The 14,900-nt window shown below is 39.8% G+C and overlaps 1 protein-coding gene across 1 annotated transcript in view; it reads left to right on the top strand.

Moving 5' to 3' along the window:
* Window positions 1-248: 248 nt before the first annotated feature.
* Window positions 249-14,900, top strand: part of PRUNE2 (prune homolog 2 with BCH domain) — a 143,545-nt gene continuing 128,893 nt past the window's right edge. The window contains exon 1 of the mRNA XM_032981885.2: window positions 249-335. Coding sequence (XP_032837776.1) covers window positions 300-335 — 36 coding nt within the window. The 5' untranslated portion in view covers window positions 249-299. The remainder of the gene's footprint in view (window positions 336-14,900) is intronic.

Raw genomic sequence — 14,900 nt, 5'->3', positions numbered from 1 at the left:
GAGACCCCGCGGTGGGTCTCGGAGCGCCCTTTATTTCGGCCGAAACAGGACACCCCGCGGCGTCCCTGGCCCCGACAGCCTGCGCAGGCCCCCGCGCACCGCGGCCCCACTCGGGACTCCGCGCCCCTCCGCGGGGCTCCGCGCCGGCCCTTGCGGCACGGCCTGACGTCACCGCCCGCGGCGGGCGGGGCGAGGCGGGGCGGGGCGGGGCCGCGCTCCGCAGCGGGCAGCGCGGGGACGGGGCGGGAGAGCGGCGCGTCCGTCCGTCCGTCCGTCCGTCCGTCCTCCCTGCCGGCGCCATGGAGGAGTTCCTGCAGCGCGCCCAGTCCAAGCTGGTGAGTCGTCGCGGGGGGGCAGCGGGCGCGAAACTTCGCCCGACTTGCCGGTAACGGCAGCCCCCGGCCTCCCCCCCTCTTCCCGCTCCCCCCCCCCGAAGCCCCGGGCGCAGCTCCCGCGGGGGCTCCCCAAAACTTCTCGGAGTGTGTCAGCGGCGAGCTGGTGCTCGGCGTTGCTCATCAGGGCGGGCGGTGGGGAGGGGATGGGGGGTTGCGAGCTCTGCGTCGGCTGGGGCACGTTTTAGGCGGGGAGCGCAGTTTCTTCTCGCACCTCGCTGCCCTCTAGTTACTGCTGAATAATGCTCCGCTTTGGGGATGTACGAGCCCCTATTTGACAGGCACGTGGCGGGCGGCAGCGTGCCATCTGGGGATTATTTGCGCTTTTGTAGAGACTTTCAGATGCATCAAGTTGCATAGTTGAATGGGGAAAAAATTATATCAGAAGTCACTGATCAACTGACATTTCAGTGGCCTAAATGTTACTCTGAGTAGGGGATAAGGTTGGATAAGCAAGACTTAAAATAACTGAAGAATATGCAAAGGTGATCAAGGACCAGCCCCTTAATTGTGTTTCATCTGCCATAGGTCATTAATACTGTGTTAGGAATCACAGAGACATATAGCTCCTGTTCTCACATGACTCTGTTGGTAGGGTTGTGCTGAAACTGCAGTTCATTTGTTTACAGTGACTGATAATCTGGCCCGAAATTGTGCTTTTTCCCCCCTCCTATATGCAGTGCAAAAGTAGGATGTTTTTAAGATGGGGATGGCCATAGGCCAGCGTGTTTCCAATCATGAGGATTGATTTTTCTGTGCAAAAGTCGGTTTTACAGTTGTTACCTTTAATGGTCAGCCTGCACTCCTGCTATCCATCCTAGCTCTAAGAAATGTGTTCGGTTACAGGACTAGCAATGGGTTAGTGCAAAAAAATCCTGTGTCTGCTAGTTTTGCACTGTATTTTTGTGCGCTTGGGATCTATGTGCTCGCAAGGTCTCCTCTCCACCCATCTGAGAGTTGCTGTAGATAACTAAATGTAACCTTCATTGTTGATAATTAGAAGCACAGGGCCTTCCCTGTTTCATAGACCTATTATGAATCTCTGGAGGGTGAGCAATCATAAAACCAAGATCCTCTTTCTTCGATGGCCATTATTCTCTATATGTAATGATTTGCAAGGGATGGTTTGTTATACCAGCTTTTGTTGTCATGCGTATGTTGGAAATCAGAGAATTAAGGCATTTTCTAGATGACTGACAAAATAGAAGAGAAAATGAATCCCTGACTGACTCCCTTAATATTTAACTGTGTTGCTAAATGTTAAGGGTAAACATGAGGTGTGTCATCTTGGTCGCATGCCAGCTACGTTGTTTCACTATGTATTTTTAGGAGTTGGTAAAGTGTTTCCCTTTTGTTTTAAGGTAAACAGTCTAAACTTTGGTAGCCCTTTTAAAAGATATTGCATAGTGCAGTTACAGATACTTAATACATTTTCACATCAGCATTTCATATAATGCAACATTTGAACTGGAGATTTGGTTTCGACAAGTTTCCTGCTCAAGTACGTCAGTGGTGGGTTTACTTAATAGACATTAATTATGTTATGATAGTGGTCCCCTCTGCACCATTAATAAATGGCAAGCAGTAAGAACAACTTGGTTTTACTGCTAAAAGTAAATACTGCATTAATCTTTCTGAATAGCTGTTGATAATCAGAAAGGAGTTGTCTGGAAAACTACAATCTGAAGAGGCCCATGGATAATAGATAATGTTATTTCTTTAATTTAGATGAACAGCAACTGAACAGTAGCCCTCTTTATTCCCGCAGTGTGGGTTTTCAAAAGAAATGCAGACTTCTCTTTGTACCTTCTGAACCATGAGAGACAAACGCATGTTTTGGGGCATGTCTCCTCTAAAGGAGGAGTATTGTGGGGGGGGAGTGTCTTCTGGCTGTGATGTGGGGTTGTATGGTCATGTCAGCTGAGCATGGCTGGGGAAGAAGCACCTGAGCACTACTGTGTTCAGTTCAGAACAGATTTATAAATCTTACCAGTTGACTTCAATCTGCCAGTCTGCTTTGTACCACAGTAGCCTGAAAAAGGTAATCCAGAGTAATTGAAGATTTGCCTTCTGCAATGCAGAAGTCTGGTGATGCGTTTTCCTTGCTGCTTAGTCAAGCCTTTTGTGGGCAGTCTTCCTCTGCTGACAGAAGGTACCCGTAGGCTGAGGGCAACGTTTGGTTTGCCACTGGTGTTAGGTGAAGCTGCCTGGGTAGATGGGCAAATGTCTGAGAACTAACGAGATGCTGTGTGTTGCTGTGCTCCTGCAGCCGTATCTGTGGAAGATGCTAAAGCCCTACAGTTGTACCTGAGGGACCTGGTGATGCCAGTCTTGCAGTGCTAGTATTTCACACCGTACAGGACATCTTGCTGGGTTAAACTGATTGCAGTGCACTGACTACATGAGTACTACTTAGCATCAGTAAAGGAAAATTTTCTTTAATAATGAACAATAGCTCCAGAAGAACAATTGCTCCAGACTGTGAAGAACTTAAGTTCTTCATTTTTCATTTGGGTCTGGCTCCAGCCACAACATTAATCAAGGCTGTTTTTCCACATGGAGCAAATTCTAGCCTTGGAGTATACCACACACAGGACTTGCGCATTTTTTGTTTTCTAAGACTCTTGTATTGTGTACCTTCATTGATTGTTAGAGAGGAGAAGTCTCTGCGTATTGTCTGTCAATAATAAAGACTCCATTAGGCTATTCTTTCTTAAAGAACAATGAATTCTGCTTTTGTGACTTGTAATGCAGTCATAGAACATTCTCAGTAATTTTCAGTACTGATTTTTAAGATTGTTATGTATAATCTGTGTAAAACAAAGGGAGAAAAATGTTAGAAGGCAGAACATGGCAGAATGTATGAGTGGCTGTCGTGACATTTTTGGGCATTTATGATTCAGTTTTGCAGTTTTTTTTCCAGTTTTTGCTAAGTCTAATAATAGTGTGAGAATAGATGAGAGCAGGCGAGACCAAAGGTCCATCTAAACCAGTATTCTGACTTGGCTAAGGGAGAATTATAAACCATCGAATATACAGGTCTGCTGATCAGGTGTTGAAAGCTTAGATCAAAATGTGTATTTGAACTATTACATTAGCCACAACTAGAGCCATGTTCCATAGAGTTATCTACGTTTTGGGTTTGGTTGTCGTTTTTTTTGAATCAGCTTATGCTTTGACTCCCACAAAAACCCAGAGACAGTGAGTTTTACAACTTTATCATGTGCTCTGTGTGTGTGTGGCAATATCCCTGTTTGTTTGCTTTAAACCATCTGCCCAACAATTTTATTGGATGTTCCATAGTTCCTATGTCTTGAATGGGTACTCTGCAGTGTTCAGTTAAGTACTACCATCTCCCCCTCCTATTCTCCCAACCATTTCCAAGCTAGGTTTTCCACTGCCCCTTCTTACATGAGCACTGTCCTGTTGCTCTGCTCATCCTTGTGGCCTCTCTCTGAAGATTTTATAATGTTATTAACCCTTTGAAAGTTGTGGAGCCCAGAACTGCCTGCTGTATTTAAGTCATGAATGCTTAAAAGACTTTGACAGTAGTATAACAACATTTCATCTTTTTTTTTCATTTTCTTAAGAGTTCTTACTTATTCCACTCCTCCTGTCAGAAAACATTTTCCTGATGCTTTCAGAGTATCATTTAAAATGAATTAAAATGAAAGTGTATGATACTTAAATATAGTTAAAAAAATGGAGGTGGGGTTATTTCCTCACTTTTTCCCTAGCCTGCACTTCTCAGCCCTCGTTTCTGTTTCCTACTTTATTAGCCAGTCCCTCAGTGTCATGAGTCCTTTCTTCAGCTCCTGTAGCCAGTTTTAGATTTGAGTCTCCTGAATAATCTGGTATTGTCTGCAGCTTTTGTCACCTTATTATTTTCCTGCCTGTCCTACTGGAAGTAATATTATTATTTATGGATATGAAGAACAGCACATATCCTTGTGGAGAATCCTTCACAGATATTTTTCCTTCATTGTGAAAACTGACCTTTTGTTCTTGTCCTTTGTTTTCTAACTTTTAGTTCTTTACTGTTCTATGAGAGGATTATACCCCATTTTTCTTAGGTGATTTAGTTTCTTTACTAGGCTCTAGAAAACTTTTCAATAATATTTTTGGAGACCCAAGTATGTTGCATTGACTAGCTTGTCCTTTGCATGCTTGTTGAATTATTCAAATAACTTAAAAAGATTTTGTACAAAAAGGTCATACTTCACAAAACCTTGCTGTCTCTTCCCCAGTATATTATGTTATTGATATGTTTGGTGGCAATTCAGTCTGTCTCTCTCTGGGTTAGACTCTTTCAGGCACGGCTAAGCTCCTAAATCAGAGTAGAGTGACTGATTAGTCAAAACATAGTTTTGTATAATTCAGTTAGACAAAGAAATCAGATGTTTAAGGCTTCAGCGGTGTAACTTCAGAATGATTGTCAGAAGGATTATTAAAATGTTAAATACATTTAAATAAAGAAGTAAAAGTTCAGAAATTATTTCTTTAGTAATTCTCTGATGTGAAATACTGTGTGCTATATGAGATAGTTAAGTTTGGTATTTTTCAAATAATCTCATGTGCTTCAGACTGTTTGCAGAGAAGCTGAATGACTATGAGAAGTTAAACCAAGGGAGTCTATCAAGAAAGGAGCTGTAAGAATGAAAAAAACCAAAACAAAACAGAAAACAACTTGTCAGAATTCCCTCTGAGAGATGCTGGTACAATGGCTTCCAGCCAGTACTTTTTCCCTGGCCTTAGGTCTGTGTTTAATGGAGAGCCTAATGCTTCATATGCTGGCTTCAGGGAAGTCAAAGAGGACAGAATGAGCCCTGGAAAGGGCTTAATGCACAGACGATACTGAGATATCCACACACTGCAGCAAACTGCTTCAAACTAGCAATTGAAAGATGGTCCTCCCTCTGCAGAGAATAGCAGATTAGCTGGGGAAATAATCTTTCTAAATGCTGTGTCATGTTCAGCAGTTAACAGCATTTGGAAAAAAAAAAAAAAAAAAAAAAGACCCTAAAACTTCAGGTTCGTTTAATTCCTTGCAGCTGTAAGAAAAGAGACTATAATGCTAGACCAGTGTTACACCTGGCAGAATAATACACTGGGCAAATGGGGAATTATGCCCCCAGGCAGATGTGCTCAGGAAAATAGGACTGTCTGTAACTGGACATTTTCCAAAGTGAGGGCCAGGCCCGAGACCAGGGAGATGCCCTTGAGAATAGGCTTGGGAAAAGGCTTCCAAGGCATTGCTTTGATAGGTATAAAAAATGAATGTTGTGCTTGCTTCTGAGTCAAAAAAGTTCAAAGAACAGTTAGTGATGATGGCATGACTTGAGCAGATTTATGTGACCACAGTTCAAAAACAAGCTGAGTCACTTACATGTTTATTCATACTACCTTTTATTTGCCTATCTGAAGTTTTGTTTTCAATGATAGGTGGCAGTTACTTTGAAAATGTAATATTTGATTTAGCTGGAATAAACTGGTAGCTTTATGGGAAGTGAAAGGCATTACAGAAGTGAAGCAGAAGTTATTTTCTCAGAAATTGTTCAACCTATCCAAGCAGAGGGGTAAAAAAGCTTTCATGCATTAAGACAAGGAATCAGATCTTACCTTCTTGTGTATCTTCTTTGCATTAATCCAGAAGCACACAGGGGACTTGACTCCATTTATCAGGACACTTACAGTATGTGCAGAATTAAGAGTATGAGTAATGATATTGACTTCAGTTGGAAAACTCACATGTGTAAGTTGTACATACACCTAAAAATGGTGCAGAATCGGTCTTACAGCTGATTAACCTTTTGTTCTTTAAGTCAGTTAGAAGAAACCATGTACTCTGCAGCAGGAACTTCAGAGTCAGGGTTCATTAGTAATGTAGGAAAAAAGTAAATATTGTGCTAATATAATTCTGAGATAAATATTTAAACAAAGAACAGTTGTGAGCCATACTGAGCAGATACAGTAATATTAAAGGGCTTACAGCGATGAGTAAAATGATGAGAAAAATATTTTGGGAAATGTTATTGAAGAATAATTCCAAATATACATTCAATATGAGAAGAAAAATCTGAGAGCATGAAAATAGGAAGATGGAGATTGGAGCATCGCTGTAATGCCAGTAAGATGTGCTTGCAGGGGGATAGAGGTGTTAAAAAATGTGATTTTGTGATACAGTCTTCATATCTCATAGTAAGGCAGTAATAGACCTTTGTATGTTTATATATACACATCTTTATTGGGGAGGTTTATGTCTTGTAGGCTTACTCTGTCTCTTTTTTTTATCATCATTATGCAATTTCAGGTGGAAAGCCTCCTGTTTTGGGTACCATATAGCCAAGAATATTTCTTAAGTGGAGGAAGAATTCAGAGAATCATAACAAAATGATTCAAAGAATTGACTTTCAATAAGTATGGAAATAAAAATGAACTAAGCATAAAGCTTGATTAAATTACTGCAGAGCTGAGACATGAGAGCAGTCTGGATCTGTAGGGCACTAAAAGCAATGCAAAGAAGGAATCATTCATTCAGTACATACATATAAATAAGAAATTGCAAAATGGTCATCAGATGCTTAATAACAAGAGAATATTTCCTGAAAATGAAGTCTTTTAGCTTGGAGAGCAGTCTCCCAGAGAAAGGAGACGAAGCCTCTCCATGAAAGCAAACCAAAATAAAACCTGAATTGGATGAACTTATGTAAAATTACTTTAAAAAACCAACCTACAGTTCTAAGAAAAATATATTGGGTTATTTAATAGCCTTCTACGGTTCCACTAAAGCCATACACTACAAACATGTAGCAGAGGTTGAGAATTAAAAATGCTTTTCCCCTATGGAATTTATTGGTTTTGGAGGACGGAAATAACATTTTAAAATGATAGCCTGCAGACCTTGCCTTTCATCAGTCTCTGGTACAGTGATATTTTCTCCTTTTTCACACACACACACATGCAAAAAGACTGGAAACGGAAGAATAAAGCACATCTTGGTGAGTTTTCCATTGAAGGAGGTGAAGTACATCAGATTAATCAAGATTAAGCTAAATACTATCCTGAATAACTTTTTGGGTGTTGAATTGGTGTGTGTGTTGCTGACATACTTTGTTCATTGTTCTATACAGAAATAAATTCCAAAGACTTGCATTATACAGTGCAGCATATGTCAATTTACTAGGGTATCATGCTACCTGTACTGTTGTTCAAGTGTGGTACTGTGGTATTGACCAGGTCGTGTTGTGCTAGAAGCTATGCAAATACTTCATAAAAATCCATTCAATCCCTGTTTTTAAAGAGTCTGTAAAGTGAGTTGGATGACACATAGGAGGAAGCAGATGAATCCAAAAAAGTAGCAGGGTGGCAATAAATAGGTGTGATAATGTGTATGTATCCTAATCTATTCCTTAGCATTTTGGCAAAGGACAGTTTTGAATAAGAGTTAGAGAAAGGAAGATGGGGAGATTTAGAAACATGTCTTTAAGCATAGAGCAACACAGGAGGAAACGAAAAGATCTGATTACTCCCCGTTCCTCTGCTATTGACCGGCTGGAGATAAAAGTTAACATGTCATTATTGAATAGGAGATGATAGATGAAGCAGAGGAAGGCTTGAAAATGTTTCAAAATGTAGTTTAGGGATTCTGTCTAATGTGTTGGGGCAAGGAGAGCCGGGAGAGGGAGGCCTTTATGGACAGAGCCAATATGGCAGGGTCAGAGCCACGGACTAGGGGAAGGCTTTTCACAGCGTGGGTCTGGAAGCTGCCAGGTGACCTCTGCTGAACCCAAATGATGTTTATGTGGTTCAGCCATCAGGTAATGATAACCAGAGTGTTAGCTCTGAGGAGAGATAGGAGAGGTTGATCAGAAAAAAACCTGTGGGACATTGTAATAGGCAGGATGTGTGTGTATAAACTGAACACAATGACAAGATTAGGAGCTGGAGTGATGAGTGAGATAGTTGTGTTAGTCCCTATGTATCTGTTATATATGTCCCTGAGGGAGAGAGGTGCAGTAAAAGGACAGTTTTAGCCATGCTGAATTGGAGTGTATGGTGAGATTATGCCAGAGATGTGGAGAGGTGGTGTGGGATTTTAGTGCGAAAGGAGCAGCACTGGAGCAGCACCTATTGCCAGCCTGGAGTCCTGAGGGAGGTCAGGCTCAGAGTCTAAATGACTTGATGATGTTCCTGTTATATTATTTTTTTCCAAAGAAAAGAGCCCAGTGCCAGCAACATGCTGACAGGTCCTTAACAACTGGAATGATATCACTTGTTCCAATGAGATACAAATAGATTGCAGAACAGGAGGGACAGAGGACAGACAGTGAAAAGGTTAGGAACATTTCAGAAAATGATGACGTCTGGATGATGTCAGATAGTTCTGTGTCTTTGTTTACTGTATCATTTGACAGTAACTGAATAACGTTTAATAGACCTAATGCACTGGCCCAGTTCCATCTTGCACAGTCATAACCTGCTTTTGTACATTCCCCTCTAGCCTCAATTTATTAGCCTTAAGCCTCCTTATGTCAACTTCTGTCTAGAGCACAGTGAGCTTTTGCAGCATTCCTGACATCATTTACCTGTTTTGTACTATTTAGGAAATTCTGATTTTGCTGTATTTTGATACCAATGCTTGCGTTTATGTCTTTTTGTGATTGACACAGTTTTGATTCTGGTTTAGTTCTACGTGTGGAAGTACACACTGTATACAGAGGGGTCTGTATACAGTGCTTGATGCTAACTAACCAAGTCAGTCTCTGCACCAGCCTTTAAGTGACAGACCATGTCGCCGAAGTGACCTTTTCCCTAATGGTTAATCTTATTATGCTACACTGTGATACAGAGCATAAGAAGTAATATATTTAAGAAATACTTTCTTGCTCTTGTACAGTGGTGATTAAAAAATCCTGAGCAAAGATGAGTTGGTAGGGAAGAAGAAACCTCTGAATTGTTTCTTCAGCTACTGCCATGCTTTTATAACTCGTGGAAGTAAGTGGAGACATAGAGTTTAGCTGGTGTGCTGGGAGAGAAAGACATCTTCTGTTTGGTGAACCTTGTGTGCTGCTCTTTGGTCAGTGGGATAGGAGGAAAGAAAGGAACTTTTCTTTTGAGTTAGAGTTTTTTTTTTTTTTTTTTTTTTTTTTTTTTTTTTTTTTTTTTTTTTTAATAATGAGAAGCGGAATTGCTCGATTTAACTGTGAAGCAGCAGTAATGGTAAACTTTTAAACATTTGGAGGGACAGTCTCTCCTAAATATAGACAGTTGGCAAATGATGAGTTGACTGATTCAGCAGCCTTTCTTTTACTTCACATAGGTTTTAACACTCAAAGTCATTTGCAGGCCTGGCTGGATTACAGCTGTGTCAGATGGAGTGCAGTGATAAGTTAACTTGATGGAAAAGTATACTATTTTTTGACAATGCATGTATGCAGTCCGCAGAATTTTCATGTATGTTTACCTAATTTTCTTACAAATAATCTGTTTGAAACTGTATCTTGAGCATTCACATTACTTGGAAGAGCAGGTGGCTTTATATGATGTCCCTGTGTATTGTGCATTTAAGACATTTAGTTCAATAAGAAAACTTAGATAGGTTATCTTGCCAGGTTCCTGCATGTTTGTTTTTTTTTTTTTTTAATACATGTTTGAAGTGGATAGCCTTACCAAACTAAAAGACCAGATATAATTTTAAAGCCACTGTTTTACTTCTGGCCTTTCTCTCGTTTTGGATTTGTTTCTGTGTTGCTTTGAGTGTTTGGTCTTTTAATTCAGCAAGCATAAAAATGGAAATTACCCATTCAACTGAAATAACTTTAGGGTAGGAAACAAAGAAAAATTCCCGTTTTTGCAAAGGTGGACTTAGCTGTCCTTTCTCTTGACTTAATTGAGATAGTAGCTGTGGTAATTTTTTCACTAGCAAAAATACTGTAGTTCAAGTTTACCTAAATATTTTTTTTTTTCTTTCAAAGTTAATTATTCGTTCAATTTGTGAGGGGTTTATAGGCTGAATCGTATCACTAATGCATAGTCTGTGGTCAGAGATTATTTACTTCCTCTCCGCCACCCTTTAGGGAAACGTGCATTTATCTCTTTGTGATGTGCTGGAACTGTAGAGGCTAATGATAGATAAATGATGCAGTTGCTGCAACCAGCTTTAAAATGGTGCATCTTGGCTATTTTTTACATAAAAGTTGTTTTGTATATAAGAGGAAGAGCTGTGGGACAGCTTTGTACAATTATTTGCTTTCTACATATTCTGAGAAGCTAGCTACATAAACTCATATAAAAAGAGTTCCATGTTACTATGTGGAATTTGTTCCCTCTCTTTAGAATGTGATACACACTAGAACTTCAGCACTGGCAGTCTAAGAAACAGTAACGAAAGGCAGTGACTTCATTTATTCTTTGGAAGAACGGTGTAACTGCATTACAGCATTCATTCCGGGGATGAGAGAGTGGTTCAGACTGGAGTTCTAGTCTTTCATCTCTAGAGACATGGACTCGTATCCTGTTTTAGATCACATGTGAAAATGAGTTAAGTGGTCTAATCTTAGCAGCTATCTGCTCACCTCTCAAAAATCATTTCATAGTTTTCAAACTGGCAGCTTTTGCACAGTGCAGGAAGGATTATTTCTAAGGCTGGGTCTGTAGTCTTTTGGTTGATATGTTTTGCAAGGTTTGTGCAATAGTTGTTGGTATGAGCCTGTCTCAATATCAAAGTGTTGAGCTTTCATTTAAAAAAACAACCAAACAAATCAAACCAAACCTAAACAGCCATCAATTTTAAACCCCTCCTCTGTACTGTGTGAAAATTGGGCCAGTTACAATCTCATGGTCTGAAAAGATAATTTGTTTACAGATTCTAAATAAAACGCAAATTACAGTTGATAGAGAAAATTAATTGATCTACAGAAATATTTTTAGTTAAGTTTAAGTAAGTATGAAGACTATGAAGTCTGCTTGACTGAAAAGGTGTAGATCTTGTTTCTTGGATATAGAGCAAGTTAAAGTAGATGTCTTACTTGTTATGGAAACAGTTTACATGTCATTTCTGTGTTGTATATCTGTCCCCACATAAAAAAAATGTTAATGTGTCTCTTTGCCAAATTGTCTATGGTGGTAGAAACCATTCCTTGAGAAAACTCTCAGGCTTTCCATTTTTTTTTTTTTTTTTTTTTTTTTTCTTCCCTCCAACCACCTTGTAGAACATATTCGAGATTTTATTCTTGCTGTCAAATCCCTTGCAACTTTGCTATTAATTTGGGAATTAAAGTTCTGCTCTGTGTTACAGTGGTGAAAATACAGAACAATGCCAGTTCTGGTAACATTAGTTTATGTTTATACTGAGGAAAACAGAAGACTGGTTTCAGTGTGATAAAATGGAACACTAAATATAAAAATGCTGTCTTTTAATGCAGACAGCAATAAGCAGATGAACTTACCTTCTTGCTTCCTTTTCTTCTCAACTTTGTAGCTCCCAAAGAGGGGAAAAGAATGAGTTTTTTTTTTTTATTTTATTTTCTGTTTCCTTTTTTCTCTGTTTTCTATCTGCTCTCTTTCCTTTCCTCCAGTAGGATGTTGGATAGTCTGAGCCACAATATTGCCATGTAGCTTTTAGGCACAGGGGCATACAGACCAATGTGCATGAAACTAGTATATTCTCTCTCAGTAAATTTCAGCAGACTGTAGCATAAGTACTTTGTGGTTCTCCACCAGTGCTTGTAATATTGCAGTTTGTCATTTTCTTCTGTGCCAACCAATGAGGTACAGATTGTTTCTTTGGAGTGTCCTACAACACTTAGGATAAATTAGCCTTTTGGTATATGATTGTTTGTGAACTGCCATTTTTTGGTCTATCTTACAATGTGCTGTCCATTGCTACATAACCAGACAGTTCATCTTGTCTGCCACAGAGGTTATTTCTCTTTGCATTTTGTTTCACTGGAAAATAAGCAAGGATGCTAAACAAGATGTGAAATTATATTCTAAATCTTTTTAGCCCCGCGTAATTACATGTATCCTTCATTGTTAACTGAGTGCTTAATCACTTACCTTTTAAACTAGTTAGATATTAATTTTAATTCATTGCGCATTTCCATTTTTCAGAGCTTAGATTGATGCTGTTTGATGATGTTATGGAAAAAACAACCTAGTTAGTTGCCATATTAAGTAGTGATTAAAATCTAGCTGCTTCTCTCCCAACCAGATAATAATTACTGATACTGAATTAACATCAGTCTGTGAGAGCAGAATCTACTCTTTGCTTCCATAAAGCAGAAGTAGTTATACAAATGAAGGTTATGGGTAATCGAGCGACAATAAATTGTGCTTAAGAAGTACTAGGTTTATGGGAGGAAGCAGGAAAAACACAACAGTATTTCACAGCATTGTTCTGAGCTGAGGCAGCAGCCCTGTGGTACAACAGTAGAACTTACAGCTGGAGTAGTAACCTGACATATTCTGTTCAATTTGAAAGTTTAAAAGGCGATATAATAGATTGCACTCCAGGCATTGTAAGGTAAGAAAATCTCTCTCACATGCATGAAAATGTCTGTTATAGATTTATTGCATTGTGAGAACATGGAACTCGCTTTAAAGTACAGGTTTGGATTTTAATGTTTCCAAAGTGACTACGCAGATCCTTTAAGTAGAGAGCATATATGTTAGGAAAAGAAAAGAAGCCAATACAGAGGAAATGGGAAGGAAGGTATAAACACTGAATGTGGCTGTCCAACCTGACATCCCAGCCTTACCAGTTTTCACTTAGAAAATACACTTTCATCTAGTGCTTGTGCACTGTCACTCTCTTGTCACTCGCATGCACATAGAGAAACACAAATGAGTGTTTCTCTGCAAGTGGGTTAATGGACTAAGGAGCCCTTGGGCTGAGTTATCTGCCTTAAATACCTAAACCTGACCACTGTGCAAGGCTGAGGACTATTTCTGAAATCCCACTGAACCAGCTGGGGGATGGTGTGTGAGTTTTGTGCATGTATGTGTGCCTATATGCATGCTGTAGTGCATCTCCCAGCAAGAATAACTGGTGTCAAGCTCAGGTGATGCAAGGAGGTGCAGTGTGTTGTATTTCCCACTCACCTCTAGGGAGGCTTCTTCTAGAAATTGTTGAGATGTGCAAGAAAATTCCTGGGGTGATAGGGATGAAGACCTTACTGAATAAGGCTGGTCTGGTTGGCATCTTTCATAGGTATAAGAAATACCGTCCTCTTAGGTAAATTTACATGTCTAAAGAAAGGGGAAACTAGACTTCCTTTGTGTCCTTATTGTATGCTGTAGCTTTTGTCTTTCCGACAAAAACTGTTCAAGAAATAAAATACCGTTAATGCTCTATTTTCCCTTTGATTTGAGGGAGGAATTTGAAGGCCTTGAGGACAAGACTTCTGAGGAGTGGCTGAGGTCACAGTTGGTTTGCTCATCTTGGAGAAGGCTGAGGGGTGACCTCATCACAGGCTACAATTCCCTCAAGGGGGCAGTGGAGGGGCAGGTGCTGATCTCCTCTCTTGTGACCAGTGGTAGGACACCAGGAAATGGAATGAAGCTGCATCAGGGGAAGTTCGGATTGTACGCTAGGAAAAGGTTCTTCACTAAGAGGGTGGTAGCTCTCTGGAACAGGCTCCCCAGGGAAGTGGTTGTGGCACCAAGACTGTCAGAGTTCAAGGAGCGTCTGGATGAAGCTCTTAGTCATACGGTTTAGTTTTGGGTAGTCCTGTGAGGAGCAGAGAGTTGGACTTGATGATCCTTATGGGTCCCTTCCAATTTGAGATATTCTAGGATTCCATGATTCAATGAAATTGAAGGCTTTTAGTTCTTCCTTTGAAACTAAAAGAAGTATGGTAAACAATTTTTTGGAAGCTTTTCTACAAAATCTGAAATAGAACTGTTCTTCCATGTAGTCATAATTTGACGTGTTCTTATGTGTATTTTCAAGGCTGGATATTAATGTCATTAACAGGTACATTCAGAGCATCAGAAGTTCTTGAGAAAGCATTTCAAGTCAACTGACTGTGTTTTTTAACAGGAGAGGCTAAGCTCCACCCCCTGGAGATCTCAGCAGAATCCACAGCTGCAGTAAACAGAGCAGGTGACTGGATGTCACTGACACCGTACACAGCTGTAGCTGAAAGATAATTTATCTTCAAGTTAAAAAGATTTAGCATGCACAATAGGCTATTCATCTATGACAGTCCAGAGAAGCTAGGGAGTGGCATGCTTTCTAATTAAGATATGCTTTTTTTTTTTTTTTTTTGGAAGAGTAACATGCTATTGTACTTGTTTTGAGGACCCCTTAACACATGTCTGAATGTTTAAAAATGAACACATTTCTGTGATAATTTTATGTGAATTAAATTGCTAGGTGATAGATGGAAGAGCATGTTGTGTGCATGGAGAATTTTATTACTGCAGTAATAAAAAAAAAAAAATAACCAAAAGTGTGTAAGAATAGGTAACAGGCAGGGTAAATGATTTTTTTTACACTTTCTGCAT

Source organism: Tyto alba, unplaced genomic scaffold (genome assembly GCF_018691265.1).
Source record: "Tyto alba isolate M040663 unplaced genomic scaffold, T.alba_DEE_v4.0 Super-Scaffold_13, whole genome shotgun sequence".
Taxonomy (NCBI): domain Eukaryota; kingdom Metazoa; phylum Chordata; class Aves; order Strigiformes; family Tytonidae; genus Tyto; species Tyto alba.
Note: the sequence above shows the minus strand (reverse complement) of the source record. Positions and strands in the feature narration are given on the sequence as shown.